We start from the raw sequence: 18,166 nt of genomic DNA on the forward strand, positions 1-18,166 counted from the left end.
TACTAAAACTGCTGTGATGTCTGGATAAAAAAGTTAAGTGGGAAATTTATAGTCAAGAAGGAAAAAAAAATCAGTGAAACTGTTGTGAACTGCTTTCATAATGACTGCTGACCTGGGTTTGTGTTTTTTTCCCATAATTCCATGCTTCATACCTTCACTCAGTTTCTCGTAATCCTAAGCCAATAACTGTTTTACTTTGATATCTACAGGAAGTTTATCAGAGCTGGGTCAATATTTAAGAACCAAATTAGCTGTAAAAATCTGCAAAGACGAGCCAAGTTTGTGCTAAGCTAATTGCCTGAGTCTAACAGGAGCAGCTCGACCAGCTGTGATCCTAGAAACATGCTAACAAGGATTTTTAAAGTCTCATTAGGAGTTTTATGAAATAAAAAATACTTTTAATTCGAAATTGGACTGACAGAATTTTTTCCTCCAGACGAAAACTAATTTTATCAAGGATTGAAAACTGATGTTATCTAATGTTTTTTGTATAAAATATATAGTATTCTTGGATGTGTTCAATCTCTTTCGTTGATGTAGATTACTCCTGATTCTGTGAGATGTTTTAACGTTTAAGAATAATGTCAAATGACGTTCATCGTTTCTTTTTCTCAGGATGGATTGCCATCCTGGGTGCCCTTTGGCTTCTGGTTCTGGCCGACATCCAGGACTTTGAGATCATCTTGCATCGGGTGGAGTGGGCCACTCTCTTGTTCTTTGCTGGTCTCTTTGTTCTGATGGAGGTATTTAACACACAGATTCTGGCTTTTCATTGAAGCCTTACTGGAGAGTGTGTGGCGGAAACTGAGCAGTGGAGAGCAAATCAACCTTCCGATCTGGGCCTCCTTCCAAAGGGAGATCCAGATGCAGGTTTGGCTCCTGCAAACGTGCCTCCTGAGAGCACAGGAAAGCAGAATCGGAGGTTTGATCTATCGACAGCACAGGAGGCTGAAGTAGAATCTGTTTGGCCATGTTTCACTCCTGAGCCATCCAACAAAATTTTAGAAAGTATATTTCCACAGTATAAATCTCTCTGGATTATAAATCCCTGGTTAAACTACGCAAAAACTGCGACTAATATTCCTAATAAAATGGTAGCCATAATATCTGGATTAAGTTGTTTCTCTTCACTGTTTGTGAATATTTTTAAAGTTATTGATTAAAATATAATGTTGTCTGTTTAATAACCATTTATTTTTGTTTTCTATGGTTCCAAATCGGTCTTTTGTCATTGTGAAAGCATGACCCTCCTCTGTGTTTCAGGCGATAGCTCAGCTGCAGCTCATCGATTACATCGGGGAGCAAACGGCGCTTCTGATAAAAGTGAGTTTTCCCCTCTCACATTCTCATGCCTCGGACATGTTTGGTAATCGTGCACGGATGACATGATCCTGCATTTCATGCACATTGATCCTCTTTGCTTCTGCTGGGCCTTGAATTCAATTATTTTGTTTACGTCTGACCCATGCCAGCGGCTGAGCGGACCTGCAGTCATTTTCAGCCACATTCTCGCCCTCGTGCTTCTTGCAGTCGAGTTGTTTGGTAGCAGAGAATTGCACTGGTAATGGGTACGTCAGCTCATGTTTAGACAGCAGTCCTGCACCGGTCTGATAATCACACATGACAGGTGCTGTGCTTTTCTGCATCTTTGACTTGCTCAGTGGTCCTCAGTAGCGGGCAGAGTGCAGGGCAGCGCTGCACAGGATACATCTCTTATTAAAGCTGGAGGGTAGATGAATGGGGAAAGAGTTGTTTCCTTTACTGTGCCCTTGAATGCATAAGAAAACGATGTAGAACTGAGGAGAAAACCTGGATGTGGTCTAAAAGCTTCCTGTGTCAGACACTGAACGGTCACAGAGACGGCTTGTGGATGCAGTGACAGTGCAGATGTTGATTATCTCCCCTCTCAGGCGGTGCCAGAAGACCAGCGGCTGGCCATAGCAATCATCTTAGTGATGTGGGTCTCGGCTCTGGCGTCCTCTCTCATCGACAACATTCCCTTCACTGCCACCATGGTAAGAAGTTCCACTTTACCTCAGTTACTGCAGACACAGATACACTTCCGGTTTCTGAGGATAAAGCTTCCAACCATCTTTATTCATGTTGCACTTTTCAACCAACGCAGCACAGAAGTGCTGGATAAGTCCCACTCTGATCATCTTTTGATGTAAACGTGTTCTCAATGGTCTTTTATTTGTGATCATGCAGTTTTTAGCCCCAAAAACTGTTTTCTAGGACATAGTTTTTGCAAAGAAGCAGGAATTCATTAAAAATTAATTGTGGGGGGACTGATGGCATAGGGCAACCCCCACCCCTCTTCCCGATGCTAAGAGCAAAGAGTTTGTGGCATTATCAAAGTAACAAAAACAACCTTTAAAAAAAGAAAAACTGGATTATTGTCGTCTGCTCCTGATTTACAATCCTTTGAATAGAGAATGCTCAAATGTAATTTTAAGTTTAATTTTCTTTAAATATGTCCTCCATCATCTGAAAAATCCCACAAGGACACATTAAAACACCATATTCCTCAGAGTGGGTCTTTAAATGTTCACATAACGTTGAAAGACAAATGTGTGTAAAAGTGAAACAGGTTTAGGGATAAATAAAAAGAAGAACTGACCAGAGTACCCTGGTCCACGTCAACAAAGTTTGACCAAAAATGACTGATTGGGCAGGACAGTGTAATTGGAAATACCACTGAGAATGAGAGGAAACATGAGACACTGTAGGTCAGAATTCACACTTTACTCAGCAGGCCTTCCAGCAGTCGGTTTCTAAAAAAATCTGTTTCTTTAGCAGTTTTTTGTTCCTTTTTTTTAATTTAAAAAGAGAGAGGAGGGTGGGGGGTGGGGGGCTTTAGCTGATAAGACAGCAGGCACGCTCTAAACGTCAGAGGAGACAGCAGCTGACGAGAGAGTTGTTTTTCTATTCAAACCTGAACTTCTGTTTGGAGAGCTTTGAATGAATAAAGAAAAGAATTGTCTTTTGAAAGAAATGTAACGGTAATAGTTTAAACCTTATGACTCAGAGTCTACAATAAGTATGATTGAACATCTTTGTTTTAATTGATGTAAAATGGTAAATGGTGTATACTTACAAAGCACTTTACCACCTTTTTAAGAGGTCCAAAGCGCTTTACAAACAAAATTCAGACAAAAAAAAAACATTTTAGCATTTTGGTTTTTTTTCAGTTTCTTTCAAACTCATCTCACTTTGAGCCATCCTAATCACCAGTTTTCCTTGCGTACCCAAACCTCTCCACCTTGAGGTTTTGAGTCAGAAAAGTCACTCCCAACCTCACCTTTGACCCTGAGCTGTGGGTAAAATGACTGAACACATTCAACAGAAATGACTTGGATCGGTGTGTCACTTTCAGAAGGAGCCCTGGATAGATCACATCTGATTTAGTTTGAACAACCTGTGATGATTCCTGCATACTGTACAGGATATGGATATTGAGATGAAAGTTCTTATTGGGTTAATCAGTTGTTGCACATGAATAAACATTAGCCGATGGTCTTTATTTTGTTTTAATAAAAGTATACATTTAACCTTGCATGTGCACATCTACAGATTCCAGTCCTCATCAACCTGAGTCAGGATGCCGACGTGAACCTTCCAGTAAAACCTCTCATCTTTGCTCTGGCCATGGGAGCCTGTCTTGGGGGTGAGTCCTGAATTTGAAACACATCAAAAACTTGTTGGGGATTTTCAAGATCCATTTCTTTGTGACCTACACAACAAAGACTTAAAAAGAGTCTGTCTGGACTGCTTCAGGCAGCGGGGACATTGTGAGTTTAGAGAGACAGGAAAGTTTTTAATTGCCGCGTTGCACTGAAGGGGTGCTGGGCGGTCAGGCCGTTGTGTGTTTTTGAGTGCACCTCTTCGTGCTGTATTGAGGCTGGCCTCTCAGCAGAACAGAAACTGTCAGAGTTTCAGCTTATTCAGCAGCACGACGACCATTTCCAGATGGTTCCAGCAGTCAAAACAAAGAAAAAGAAGTTTATGTCTTTGATTAATACACTGAACAAAAATTGAAACCAAACACTTTTTTTTTGCTACCAAATTTTATGAGATGAATTTAAAACATTTTCTAGATACTCACATTAACAATTTCAATCAAGGTACTTTTGTACATTTAAATTACCATCAATGAAATACGCCTGTGTTCTTAATCCATAACACACACACTCTCACTTCCAACTCGTCATATGTACATGTATGATTTGACCCCTTCCGCACCACTTTTTTACGTTTTGGGTATCCCCAACTTGTTATTTTTTGACATACTAGCTTTTCCCATTAAATCACGGGTCCCCGACCCCCAGGGCGACATTGGCTCAGGTGGTTGATCAGGTCGGCTTATGGTGTAAGGGTTGGCTGTTCAATCCCCGCTCCCTCCAGCCAACTGTTCTTGTGTCCTGAGGCAAGACAGTTTATCATTGATCATTCAAGTTTAAAACTTAATGTTAAAAACACAGTTGCAATGTTTTTTCCAAAACAAACAGTGCAAGTACAAAAGCAGATGTTTTTGTGGTGAGGGAAAAATACAAGTAGTCTCTGAATTTGAGTTTTAATTGATTTAAGGCTGACGTTTATGTCACAAATTCAAAAATTTTCAAGCTGTGTTAAATTCCATTTAGTCAATTTTAAATTCATCCGGTCACTTTTTTTGTTACAAGCAGCTAAAATGTTCATGCACGCCATGATTTTCTCTCAAATAACATTGTCTAACAATCTGGTCGCAAGCCAATAAAACAACACTAAAATCCACAGAGTCACTATACAAACAGACAATCAAAATACTGGATAAAAACCATTGCGGTATCATCACTGTGCCATTTTAAAGAAATATAAACTGTTGAATTGGGAAAATGTCGTTATTTATTCCAACCTCTGTCTAATCTATAAAATAATTCATGGTCTATCTTCACCTCCACTAGACCAGTTTGTCAAAATAAGATCTAGCTCTCAGAGAGTGACACGAGGGGCTACTCGTGGAAACGGCGTAGTTCCTCGACGAAGAAGTGCCTTTGGTCAGAGCGCCTTTTCAAAAACAGCTGCACAGCAGTGGAACTCTGTCCCTCGCAGTATTAGAGAAGTCAGAATATACAGTCATTTTAAAAGGTATATAAAGAACTGGCTTGTAACACAACAAACATGTAAACAGTAATGGTTTTATTTTAACCTTACATTTTACCACATTTTGTATCAGTTTTATTGACTCATAATGTATGCATTTTATTAATGTTTGTATGTACTCTAATTGATTGTTTTATCCCTGTGTTTTAGTGTATTTTTATGGTGCTTTTTACTGTTGATTTAATCTTTTAGGTTGAGATTTTGAACGTCTATCCAGGGACTACAGATAATAAAATAGCCTTTACGCTAATTCTGGCACATTGCAGTTATGCTTTTAATGTGCACTGTTCCTGAGTAATAAACCAATACATACATACATACATAAATAAATAATGGATATACATTATAAGCGCTTTCAGCGTCTGGAAAAACGCAGAGAAATATTATAAATTATTATTATTACCAGATCCGGGAACAGGGGCAGAACCGGGTTAGGGTGCCGGTACCAGTCTGCTTCCCAAGGGTTGGGGACCCCTGATTAACGTCTGTGGCCCGGTACCAAGCAGCCCTCGGACCGGTACCAGTTTGCTGCCTGGAGGCCTGATTAAATGGGAACAGTCAGCACATAAAAAAAAAAAAAAACAAGTTGGGGACACACAAAACATCAAACAGAGATGCGGAGGGGGCCTGAACCATACATCTAATCAGCTTCTTGATAAGGCACACCTGTGAGGTGGGCTGGGTTATCTCAGCAAAGAAGAAGAGATCACTATCAGAAATTTGGAGACATTTGTTAACAGGGTTTGAGAGAAACAGTAATTTTGAGTTTCTTGAAAATGTTTCAAATCTTTGAGTTCAAATGGAAGTAAAAACAAATGTGATGCATTTATATGTTTGTGTTTAGTGTAACCTAAAAGAGAAAGGGAAGAAGCGAATTTATATAAAGATGGAAATATGTCTACTTTATGTGATTTTCAAAATAAAACTTCAATACTGACTTTGTGATTGTTAAACAGCTAAAAGTTACTTTAATTGGGTTTATTTTAAATTTCTGTTTTATGTTATAAATTACAACAAAAAAACTTATCATTCATGTGGGATTTAGAACCTTTTCTGATCTTACATTTGGCAGCTTTAATTTGATCACAACTTTAAATCTTACAAACTTTACAAACTAGCAATGTTGACGTGCAGACTGTTCACTCTGAAAGCTAAAAATCCTTTTCTTTGGCTTCCCTTCCTTCAGCTGTGAACAGACTCTGGAAGAACCAAGCCTCCAGTTCACAATGTGAGATTAACATGTCAGAGCCACTTAGAAACATTCCCGTGCATCTCTGCTCATTTTGCTGCTCCTCTGGTGAACCTTTTTTTTCCCACCATCTCTTTTCCCTCCAACTCCTTCTCCTGCCAGGGATTTATAGTTTCATCCAGGCTCACCAATGAGAACAACGACCCAAGTCCCAAAATCCTCCTAGATGAGGAAGAAGCTCATGGAGGGAGCATGTGCTCACTTTGTTATTGCTTTTGTGTAAAGCAAGGAGATCAGGAGACATTATTACACCAGGATGTGGAGTAAAATGTCTGAGGTGCCACCAGCAACACCCATCCAACACAGATCATGAAGCATCTCAGTTAAGAAAACAGTCACAGCTGAGCCTTCAAGTGAATTTCAGTTACTTGTTTGACTGTACCAAGATTGTTTGAAGTTGTTGGAGAACCCAAAATCAGGAGGCAGATTCAGAAAGAATAGAAAAAATGTGTATTTATAAACAAAAATATAATATATATTAATTGATACATAATAAAACTTATTAGCAGGAATGAGAAAGTCAAACTGAGAACACATATGGTCCAATTTGCTAAGATTCTGGTTAAACTTAAGAGACATTCTTACTTTTGGCCCTTTAACTTTGCCTAAAAACAGATTCAGACAAAGATTTCAGTGTTTTGAAAATTAGGACCAAGATTCCCTCAAAGGTGAACCTTTATTCTTTGTTGGTGTCTTCTCAGGAAACGGAACACTGATCGGAGCATCAGCCAATGTCGTTTGTGCAGGAATTGCTGAACAACACGGATACGGCTTTTCCTTTATGGAGTTCTTCAAGTAAGTCTTCTCTGCTTTAAATAGCAAAGTGTTTAGTTAGTCAATAAGTGAACATAAAATGGTAGTTTTAGTTTTTTGGTGTAAGAATTCTCTACATTTTGCCATTAAGGGTAATTATTTCTACATGTAGGAGTGAAAAAAACTAAAAGTGTACACAAATTGCTTCACAAGAAATATGTCTAAGTACAGTCTTGTATTGGTCATTTAAGTAAAATAGGAAAAAAATTAAACATTCTTGATCACAAAAATGCATTCGCATATTTTACTGTTTGACATAAAAAAGACATTTCTGGATTCATTTGCAGACATATGTGCTAAATCTGATCAAAGAAAGGGGAACTGAATGCTGTTCAACCACAAAAAAGGAGAAATGTCAGATTTATTTTATTTTTCTAAAGAAAATAAATAAAGGCAGACATATTTGAAAAAGTCCTGCAATCTCTAATGATTATTTAACTAAATCATAAAACAGAAAAAAATTTGTGGACAGTTAGCAAATATAAAAATCAATATGTGATTTCTGTTTTTTTATTTTTATTTTTTTATGTGCAGGTCTATTTGTACCTAATTCTGAAATTTGATTAAGAAAGAGCAAAATCAGATTGGGAAAATATTTCCACCAAAATTCCTCTTATATTTTTCAAGCAGGTGCTAAAATGAATGTAAGTTTGGAGCGGTTTACACTTATTTGCATCAATAGGTGTGAAGGGGTCAAAAGCCTGGCTGACTTCTCTGTGCTCGTCTCATTGAGGCAGACTGAGGTAATGACAGAAGCTGTCCTGTGTTCAGAACAACCTCAGATTCATGTCAAAGACCATTAATGTAGCAAATTGAAAAGTGGCCATCTGCCTGCTTATCAGCGCTCATCTCAAAATGTTGCACAAAACATCAAACCTGCTCCTGTTTACACAACTTTGTGACAAAAGAAAATGGCCTTTTTTCAACATGTCAGGACTAAACTGCACACTGGATCCTCTCCAGAGTCACAGTCCTGCTGCAAAACCTTCCTGTCTGCAGCGCCTTTGACAAAATAAAAGCATCTAAAGAAAAAAATATGACTCAGGACCTTTGAGTTCACTCAGTTTTTATCACATGACAATGAAGAATCAATTTTACCCAGATCATCTAAAACTTTATACAATTTAAAAATGTCTACATTTTGTAGAAAATAATTAGTTTATGAACGTTTCAATCCTCTGTTCTGTTTATTTGTTCCATTTAAGAAGAATAGCACAACACATTAACATATGCAATACGACAGAATTCCACACATCTTTATGACTGGAAAAGAGCAGTAAAAATAATACAATTCTTTGTTTTTGCCTCATTTTAAAACTCAAAGGTAAAAACAAACCAAAAAAAAGACTTTTTGAGGGTTTGAACTAAATCAGAGCAGGAAACAAGCGTGTTCAGGGATCAGCCATGTGAAAACGGCTTTAACGGTCCGAATGTGCGACAGACTGAAACGGTTCTGAGAAAAACCCGAGCGGAGAGCTTGATTTGAGAACTTGCTGGAGGTGATAATAAAAGAAGAAATATCAAGAAGTGTCATGTCTAAGAGTGGATGTGAAGCCGACTCCCTCCCAACTTTCCACCTGCTCACTGATCATTTCTACCCCGCTGATGCAACCGCCAGACACACTTCCTAATTGACTTGATGGAGGAAGGAAAATGGTCAGTGATCTTGAATAGAAAGTGAATATGAAAGTGATTAGAGCTGAATTTATTTAGAAATGCAGCTTTAAATGTTTTATAGTATGTCTTTAATCATGAAAGAAAGATAATAGATAGGGGTGTAACAATTCATTTTACCAACAATTTGATTTTATATCACAATTTTTGGTTGCCGATTCGATTTGTTGTCGATATTTTTTCATTTTGATTGATCTGATCCAACTAAAATTGATCCAGCACGTCTCAATCAGGTAAAGTTTCCCAGATTCCTTGTATTTCTTGTAAAATAATTAAGTGTAAATTAAATATGTGTATAGACAAACAAGTAAGTAAGAATTATTGGCGGTTGTCAATAAATCCTTCATGTTTTTGTCTTGTTACTTCTGATTTGATGGATTCACACACTGATCTCTGCTGCTGTAATAACTAAACTAAAGAGATAGCTTCATAAAGCACAAATCGTAGCTGCATATTATTACTTGAAGGCAACCTTTGGGAGGTTAATGTGATTCTGAATGTGAGAGGAAAAAAGCTGCACATGACCTTTAGAAATAAAATTCAGCATTAATGCATTTTGTCCCTTTTCCCGTCCTGCCCAGTTTCTCTCCAGAGTGCTAGTCAAACGAGTTAAATAATTGGTGTAAAATGCCTCGCTTGTGCGATCTATGAAAAAGAATTTCCTCGCTGAGCAGACAGTGGGATGTCCATTTGCATTAGGTCTCACTGAAATTGATAGAAGCAGTTGCAGCCTGTCCGCTCAGCTTTCTTCTGCTCCAGCTATGTTTACAACAACTGCATAGAAGCATGGCTCTTGGCTACAGCGCCGGCTGTAATTGGCTGCGTGCAGAAAGGGTCACATCTGTTTTGAGAGACAGGTATGAGGGAGGGAGGACTGTCTGCTACCTCAGGCAGCTGGGACTAAGTAGTGCTGTATCAGGCGGTTGAAACTGAGGGGCTGGATTTGCCCAAAGGGGACGTGAATGCCTTTTTGATGGGTCATCACGAAGAAAATGAAGGACTCTGAATAGCTCAGCACTTAGTTAGGGTGGCCCCTGTTGCTTCCTTTGAGCTCTTTTCATCTTCCTTTCTTTAAGCCTTTAACCATGGAAACCCCATGAAAACATCACTTCCTTTTGCGCTTTAGAGTTGATTTTGGTATAAAATACTGACATTTTACAGCCCATTCTGAATATGCCCAATCTGGTATACTTTTCATGATGGATGACATACCGTAAGTAAAGAGAATGAAGCTTAAAAATTGTTTTTTTTTTAGTATTTCTGTATTCAATTTGTGTTGGATCAGGAGCAGATGAAAAAATTCCTGTTTGAAAAAGCTTGTAGTTTTTACGTAGAAAAATCCTCCGTGGTCCACCCCATTCTGATGCATTCAGTTGTAGACGAATAGATCCATGAACGTCTTTGTTTCCTTGTTTGAGCTGGAATCTGGATCAAAGCTCTACGGCTGGATAGATTCAACTGTGCTGCCATTTTTGATGCACTGGTGGTGTTAGGTTGAGAGTATGAGAGAAACAGATGGATGAGGGGAAGTGGGGGCAGGCTTACTCTGTGCCAATAGTCCTGTTTACAACTGAGATGAATTTCTGCCGCTCTGCAGAAACTATTGCCTAGAAACTGACAAGTTTTTTTAGTTTGACTAAAAAGTGATCATTATTTAAAGACCCCTTTTACAATAGATCAATACATGATTGGATTGAAAAATAAATGACCACAGCATGATACTGCCACCTCCATGCTGGATTTTTTATTTTTTATTTTTTTGGTTTAGAAACCTGCCCCTGGTTATACTACATGCCAGGCATGTATGGCAATTCAAGAATGCACTAAACAGCCGTTCCTAGAACGCGCTTTTAGCATACGATGTTCACACAGGTCTGTTGCTACCCTTTTCTAGCACATGTTCTCACAGCAAATCCTGCTCCAGGCTTTTTCTTTCACAGCTCTATCCCAATGTATGAAAAACTTGATGATGCATAATTCGTTCCTGGTACAAATCACAATTAATAATTTCTTCTCCATGATCAATTTCCATGCTTATTTATTTATTTAAAAGGGACAGGACAAAAAAAAAACATTATTACCATTTCAAATGCAACCGATGCCATGCCCACAGGCCATCTAGCTAACAGCTAATTTGCAGACCAGGTCCCTGAGAGTAAATAAAAAGCAACAAACATCAGAGACACAACCACCAGCACACAAAATACATGTAATCCAGAACAATCACAATAAAACTCTAGAAAAAAAATGTATCTAATGTTCACAGGTTTGTTTGGGCTTAAGCCATTGTTTAATTTACAAGTAAACTGTTTTAGATCTGGGAGGGATTTGAATTCTGCAGGTATGGTGTTCCAGATCTGTAGGCCTTTTACTTTGAAAGAGCTTTGGTCTGCAGTCACCTTTTTTATAGATGGCATCAGCTCAAACTCTGGAAATTACAGCCAATGATGAGTTATTGTAAGAACAACCACTGAACACACTGGTAATCTGCTGGAAACCTCAAACTACCAAGAACTGGAGTTGTCATTTTTAGTGGAGTTTGAGCATTTAATGCCTCTGCTCTGTTTCATCCTGAGTACTGTTGGTGGTCCCAGTTCTTACTGAACAGAGCACATGAACTAGTGTGAGAGGCAGCAGTGCTGCTGTTGTTCTGTCACACTGATCCCAGTCCCTTGGGTTTATCTGAGAGGAGCCTCAGAGATTGCATCAGGACTTTAAAAGAGCTCCCATCACATGCAATTAAGTCAACGCATGAGGTCGCAAGCCAGAATGGGAAATCACAGATAAGATGAACTTTTTGTGCGGTATTGTGGCAACTTTTTCATCTGCCCTCCGTAGCGTCACGCTGTGTCTGTGATGGGGAAATCAGCGTTGCTCAGCAGAAAAAGATTCACTCGTGTGGAGGTGACCTTAACTGAGTATGATAACAGTTTCAAGAGTATCTCCCCATCAATCTTAAGTGGCTTTTCTCTACTGTGATCCAGTAAAGTCACACTGGTTTTGCCTTCATGCTCTGACCTTATAAAACAATATTCCTCATTGAGCTTATTCGTTTAAAATGTAAACGGCTGATTCAGTAATTTAGAAAGGTTTGTGCTCCGTCTGGTCAACACTGTTAAGAGTTTCTTGTCTGAGTAGCCATAAATTTTGTTTTTTTCGTAGTAATTTATCTTCATTACTCCAGTAACCTAATGTTGTATCGAGACAGCAATAAATCAGTTTTTAAAGTAATTAACATTTTATAATTAATTTGCGCAATAATAATGATGTTTTAATAAAAAAAAATATATATATTTAATTCTAACATCTAGTTTTTCACAAAAGTTCAAAATTAAGTGGTTAACAAAACTATTTCACAAGATCATTGAGTTTGTATGAGGCTCTGAGGTTTCAGTTAGCTTATTTTGGTTAAAGTTTACCAGAATTTACTTAAAATGACCAGATTATATTCCATTTCAGCTTCTTTTTTTTTTTTTTTTTTTTTGCCATTTTCACAAGTTTTGCGAATTTTCTAGAGCTTATACAATCTTTAAAGCAAATTTAACTATAAAAAATTGAGAGACTCAGTTTAGCAGTGGGAAATATAAATATCTTTGATTTCTTGGAGCAGAAAAACGAAATCAAACTTTTTTCATGGAAGCTTTTCTCATTTACATCAAACTGTGATGTCTTCCTGACCCTGTAGGATCTACATCATTAACTTTTAGTTTCCTAAACAAGGATCAAAACAAAAGTTTAGCATTCATGTTGAATACATAGCAACAGTCATTTTGTCAGTAATTGAAGAGCTTAATGATAGTTGTAGGTTCAAGGTTACTTTCTGTGTGTTTCTCCTCACATCTCGTTGCTTGCTTTTTTTGTTGGGCAGCAATGTAACCAACTGTCTCGAAACACGAATCCCAATATTTTCTCAGTAACGAGATCAGAGTTTCAATGTGTATCAATAACGATTTTGTTTTTGGAGTCCAAGCGTGATTTGTGTCATAGACTGGAGGCAAACAGATCCACTGCCCTCCGAGCGGCCATGTGTTCATGTGGGACATGGCTGACATCCAAAATGAGAAACCATCTGCAGTGCTGGAGTCATCTAAGAGGCGCATCAGAGGGGAGATGCAATATCAACCGCAGTATTGTGGCTGTACCATTACTGTTGCATCATGGAGGAAAGTGGATTTATGCTCTGCGATGGGAAACAATCTCACCGTTTTTGAGGGTCTCAGATGCGCTTGTCAACTTTGAATGCTTTGCAGGAGTGGAATCATTGAGCAATAATGTATGTTGACCTAACAGGGCATTGCTTTGGCAGGACAAATCAGCTGGACCAGTTCTGTAAGTGAAGACCGTTTTAGCTTGTAGGGTGTAGGCAGGTTGTGTGCATTACAATGAGATTCAGCTCTGCAACTGTTTTCTCTGGAGAAAAATAGAATCAATGGATTTCTGTGTAATTCTTCATTTGGAACTCATCTAGTACATTTTGTGCATAGCTGTATGTACCTGCAAGTACTTGAGTGTACATGTGAATACACAATTACAAGTACACACTGTTGTGCATAAAATGTATTGTATGAGTAATAAATCAAGTATTACAAAGTTCCATACATTTAAACAGATGTCACACAAATAAAGCAGTTATTTCAGAAGTTTTAGCTTTAGTGGAATTTATCTCAAAGATAACGTGAAGATAACATCATTTCCTTTTTCTTTTAGGTTGCTGGAAGCTTTGATGACTTTTTTGATAATTCTGATGCGTTACATAGTCAGAACATGGAAAGTGGTTCAGTTCATGGAGATGCCATTCATCCTGAATGGTCCATTATCCAACGTCTTTTTCCATTTCCATTATCCAGCAGGTTGATACTTCATTTTAAACTGAACAGCCAAAACTTTTAGAAGCTTTCCTGAAGGTATTTTTGCAACGCCCAGTGTAACACCCCCCAGAAATAATGTCAATTTATGTCCTGTAAAGTGAGACTGAACACTCCTCAGTGGATTGATGACAACTCACTAATATATTTCAATTGGAACAATTGGGGTCAAAGGTGATGTATTATGGACTTTGTTTGATCTCAATAACACAAAAGAAAATTCAATAAAAAAAAAAGGTGGTACAAGTTTCTGAGACATTTGATCTATTTGAGATCTTAATAAAATGCTGCTTGCCATTGTTGTTTAGTCTTTGAGATACAGTGACTGCAGCATTATGTGAGTTACTGTGAGGATTCTGGGTTTACTGTGAGGAACATGACAAAAACGTGACAAAACCATAGAAAACACACAAAAAGGTGACAAAGCAGAGCAGATGACCTGAAGACCAGACTCTGAGGGCAATTAACTGAAGACAGCTGTGAGTCATGATGAAACAGGTGTGACTGACTAAAAGGGACGAGTCAAAACAGAACCAGAACATAGACCAAACCAAAGTTCACAGTCCTCACAGTTAGATTGAAGATTTAAAAGAGAAAGCCGAGTTGCTCACTTTTTAGTACATTTGCTAAAAAAAGGACAAGATAGTTTTTTTTTAAGAATGGTATCAATTGTAAAAGTTTGCAGAGGAATGAAGCTGATGAGTCACACAATGAAGTTACAGGATATAGTAGTATGAGCCAGAGTTGGGTCAGAAGTGATTATTTGTTAACAACAGTTTATTTTCATGCCAAGGAAGAGAATCAAAGATGCAAGATACTTTGAAGAAGCTTCTGAAAGAACAGAGAAGGTCAGAAGGAGCTGTAATTGTCTATTTGTAGATCTAGAGCAGGGATAGACAACTCCAGGGCTCGAGGGCCGCAGTGTCTGCATAATTTCCAGATATTCAAGCTCTACTCACGACTGATTACCTGGTTCAGGTGTGTCCAGACAATTAAACATGTCAGAATAAGGTATGTTGGAAAACATGCAGGAATGCGGCCCTCAACTTGCCTATCCCTGATGTACAGAAAGTCTATGAGAGGAAATGGAGAAAGGAGCTGTGGTTTGGATGAGGAAGTCTGGAGTAGCAGAGAGGAACATTAGAGTTGTTCAAGACATGCATGAAAGCTGGGAGACAGTGATGAGATGTACTGGAGCTCAAGGTGGAGGTGGGACTGCCTCAAGGATCAGCTATGAGCTCCTTGTTTGTAGTGGTGATGGACAAACTGGAATCTCTGAGGACAATCATTTTTACAGATGACATTTTGGTCTATAGTGAGACTAGAGAGGTGGAGGTTTACTCTGGAAACGAGAGGAATGAAGGTCAGCTGACAGAGAATTTGAGAAGAACTCAAGTGAAACGGTGAGGTTACAGGGAGCAGAGGTGAAGAAGGTGGAGGAAGGTTTCAGGTGTGAAGGAAAAGTGTAGAAGACTGGTGAGAGCAGCTGTGTTGTTGGTTCCTCTTCAATACTGTTGAGGAAGGACAGTGATAAAAAGATGGTGAGTTTGGAAGAAGGCCTAAAGAAAACCAAGATTCATGAATGGAATGAAGGAGGACATGTGGGTGGTTGGCGTAACTGAGGAGGATGCAGGGGAGATGATTTAATGGAGGTGGAAATTTACCCATGGCGCCCCCTAACGGTAGTGGCTGAAATTGATGAAAAAATATTGACTGTAAAATTTAAAAAAAGTGATTCAAAAAAAAAGGAAGTCACTACTTGATATTGAGAGTAGTGAGAACATGAGCTTACATTTTGAGACTAAAGGTGTACAATTGCACTTTGTGTTACCAGTTGAAAGTTTTTACCTGTTCAGATAAAAAAAACATGGTAACAATGTTCATGTCTAGACTTCTTTCCAAGAAGGTGATTTCCTCCTTTTTCTTGTTTGCACAGGTTGGGGTTCCCCATGATGATAATGACATGCATGATCGCCATGTGCTACCTGCTGGCCACTCACGTCGGCCTCGGCTGGAACATGTGAACCCTGCTGCTACTCAGAGCCAAAGTGTGTGTTTGTACGGGTGCGTGAGTGTGCACGTGGCCAGCGCAACAGCCTCAGCTCACTTTAACATGCTGTGTAACCCGAGCAACTGATCAGATGACAGCATGAGGCACTGTAACTACATTTTTATAAGCATGGAAGCGGCGCTCCCAGTGAAGTGTGGACCATCAGGGACCAGATTCAAAGGAGTCTTGACCAAAAAACTCCACACTGGTGGTCATGGTGCTACAGTCAGTGATTACAGTCATAATCTCTGACCCCATTCTTCCTTAGACTCAGATGATCTGTTTATAGGAAGCAGATCAGATTTAGACACAACCCAATCAACATTTTCTTTAATTAAAAAAAAGACCCAAAGAAAGGGATTTTTTAAAAATTACTCATGTCTTTTGATTAGATTCCCCTTAAAAAAAAGTCAATTAAACTGAACTCACTAATTGACTTATGCTAGTTAGTCCTGTTAAGTACACGAGTCATTCATCTTCAAAACAGCTGTATGTGGGATGAACAGCTGTGCGACATCACAAATTTAAATTTGTTTCTGTATTAACTTTATCTCTTGCTGAATGTAACGTTCAGTCCCCTTTATGACCAATAAAGACTGTCATGTCTCTGGACTTTATTGTACTCTGAGTTTGCCTCATCATTCATTTTCTTAGTTCTTTAAATCGAAGAAACAGTCGATAACATGAATACTCAATTTTTATCATTTTTAAAAATATATTTTTTCAAGCTTACCTCACAGACATCATTTTCAATATGTTGTACTTGAATTTCCTGTTTGATGAAGAGTTTAAGAACAAAAATAACCCAAGCTGGGTCAATTCACAAAATACCCACAAGGTGGTTTGTCTGTTGCACAAATATGTTCATTTTCAATACTTCTGTCTTGTTTTATACTTAAAGTCAAATTGAACAAAAAGAGGCCCGATCTTTTGATTGACAGAAGACTTGAGCATCTTCAGCTCCACAATGAACTCTGTTCAAACAGCTGTCAGGATTCTTTGTCTGGTATTTGTGAGACTCTTGTGGGACGTGCTGCGTTTACTGCCATCAAACTGGATTCAAATAAAAACAGTGCCGGAAAAACTGACTAAATTGTTTGGTTATAAACCAGAAAGGGATGATGTTTTGTCAGCCTCTTTTTATGCCCATTGTTATCAGCAAACTGTCTGTAAAAGCAGCAACAATTTCATTTTGAGACGATGAATTTCCAAAAGTAGGGAAGTTGTGAGTGTGAACCTCAACATCCTGTTCTATCACAGTATTTTAAATATTATGAAGCTCAGCTTGTCTTCTGGTGTATCTTTGGTATTTGAACATACAGTAGTGCAGCCTCTATTGAAAAAGACTTGCACTGTTTTAAATAAAGTTTAGACCAATCTTGAAGCTGTTCCTCACCTCAATAGTCCTGGACAAAGTGGTTTACCTACAGCTAGAGGGTCTGGCTTTAACTGGACTTAGAGCACATTTTGCTTTACTCAGAATTTTTAGCGATAATCTTTGGCCACTGGTTTTGGAAATTACCAGTACATCATTTCAATTTGGCTGCTGTAAATACCACTGTTTATCATTTACTGTTATTCCTACTAAGACGGTTAGTGGGCACTGATGACAATGTTTTTGAATGTTTCAAATTATACTTGCAGGGTGCTTAGCTTTTCTCATTTGTGGTTTCCCACAGGGCTCTATTCTGGGCCCTTTGTTGTTCTCATTTTTCTGTTGGACACTCTTGACAAATTGTGGCCTGCAGATCTACTGCCATTGGAGATCATTTTCAGGTGTATATATAAAAGAAGATAAATACCTTTTCACATTAACTACTTCTGTCATGTCTCGAGGACATTCAAGCTTGTTTTCCCCAAAGCTGTTTGATCCATCCATCTTCTTTCGCTTATCCTGGACCGGGTCACAGGGCAGCAGTATAAGCAAAGATGCAGACTTCCCTCTCCCCGGCCACTTCCTCCAGCTCCTCTGGGGGACCCCGAGGTGTTCTCAGTCCAGCTAAGAGACATATAGTCTCTCCAGCGTGTCCTGGATCTTCCCCAGGGCCTCCGCCCAGTGGGACATGCCCGGAACACCTCTCCAAGGAGGCGTCCAGGAGGCATCCGGATAAGATGCCTGAGCCACCTCAACTGACTCCTCTGGATACGGAGGAGAAGCGGCTCTACTCCGAGCTCTCTCCGGGTGACCGAGCTCCTCACCCTATCTCTAAGGGAGCGTCCAGCCACCCTCCGGAGAAAACTCATTTCAGCCGCTTGTAGTCGTGATCTCGTTCTTTCGGTCACGACCCAAAGCTCATGACTATAGGTGAGTACTGGAACGAAGATCGGCCGGTAAATCGAGAACTTTGCTTTCTGGTTCAGCTCTCTTTTCGC

At 38.9% G+C, this 18,166-nt stretch overlaps 1 protein-coding gene across 2 annotated transcripts in view; it reads left to right on the forward strand.

The window, feature by feature from the left end:
* Nucleotides 1–16,421, forward strand: part of oca2 (oculocutaneous albinism II) — a 51,433-nt gene extending 35,012 nt beyond the window's left edge. The window contains exons 19-24 of one of the 2 annotated variants that reach the window (XM_024279238.2): nucleotides 616–743; nucleotides 1,264–1,323; nucleotides 1,911–2,015; nucleotides 3,574–3,667; nucleotides 7,093–7,186; nucleotides 15,680–16,415. In XM_024279238.2, the coding sequence (XP_024135006.1) occupies nucleotides 616–743; nucleotides 1,264–1,323; nucleotides 1,911–2,015; nucleotides 3,574–3,667; nucleotides 7,093–7,186; nucleotides 15,680–15,767 (569 nt within the window). In that variant the 3' untranslated portion in view covers nucleotides 15,768–16,415. Of the gene's footprint in view, nucleotides 1–615; nucleotides 744–1,263; nucleotides 1,324–1,910; nucleotides 2,016–3,573; nucleotides 3,668–7,092; nucleotides 7,187–15,679 lie in introns of both variants that reach the window. The other variant, XM_024279237.2, reaches the window with a different exon arrangement.
* Nucleotides 16,422–18,166: the final 1,745 nt, after the last annotated feature.

The sequence above is a fragment of the Oryzias melastigma genome, linkage group LG9, assembly GCF_002922805.2.
Source record: "Oryzias melastigma strain HK-1 linkage group LG9, ASM292280v2, whole genome shotgun sequence".
NCBI classification, from domain to species: Eukaryota; Metazoa; Chordata; class Actinopteri; order Beloniformes; family Adrianichthyidae; genus Oryzias; species Oryzias melastigma.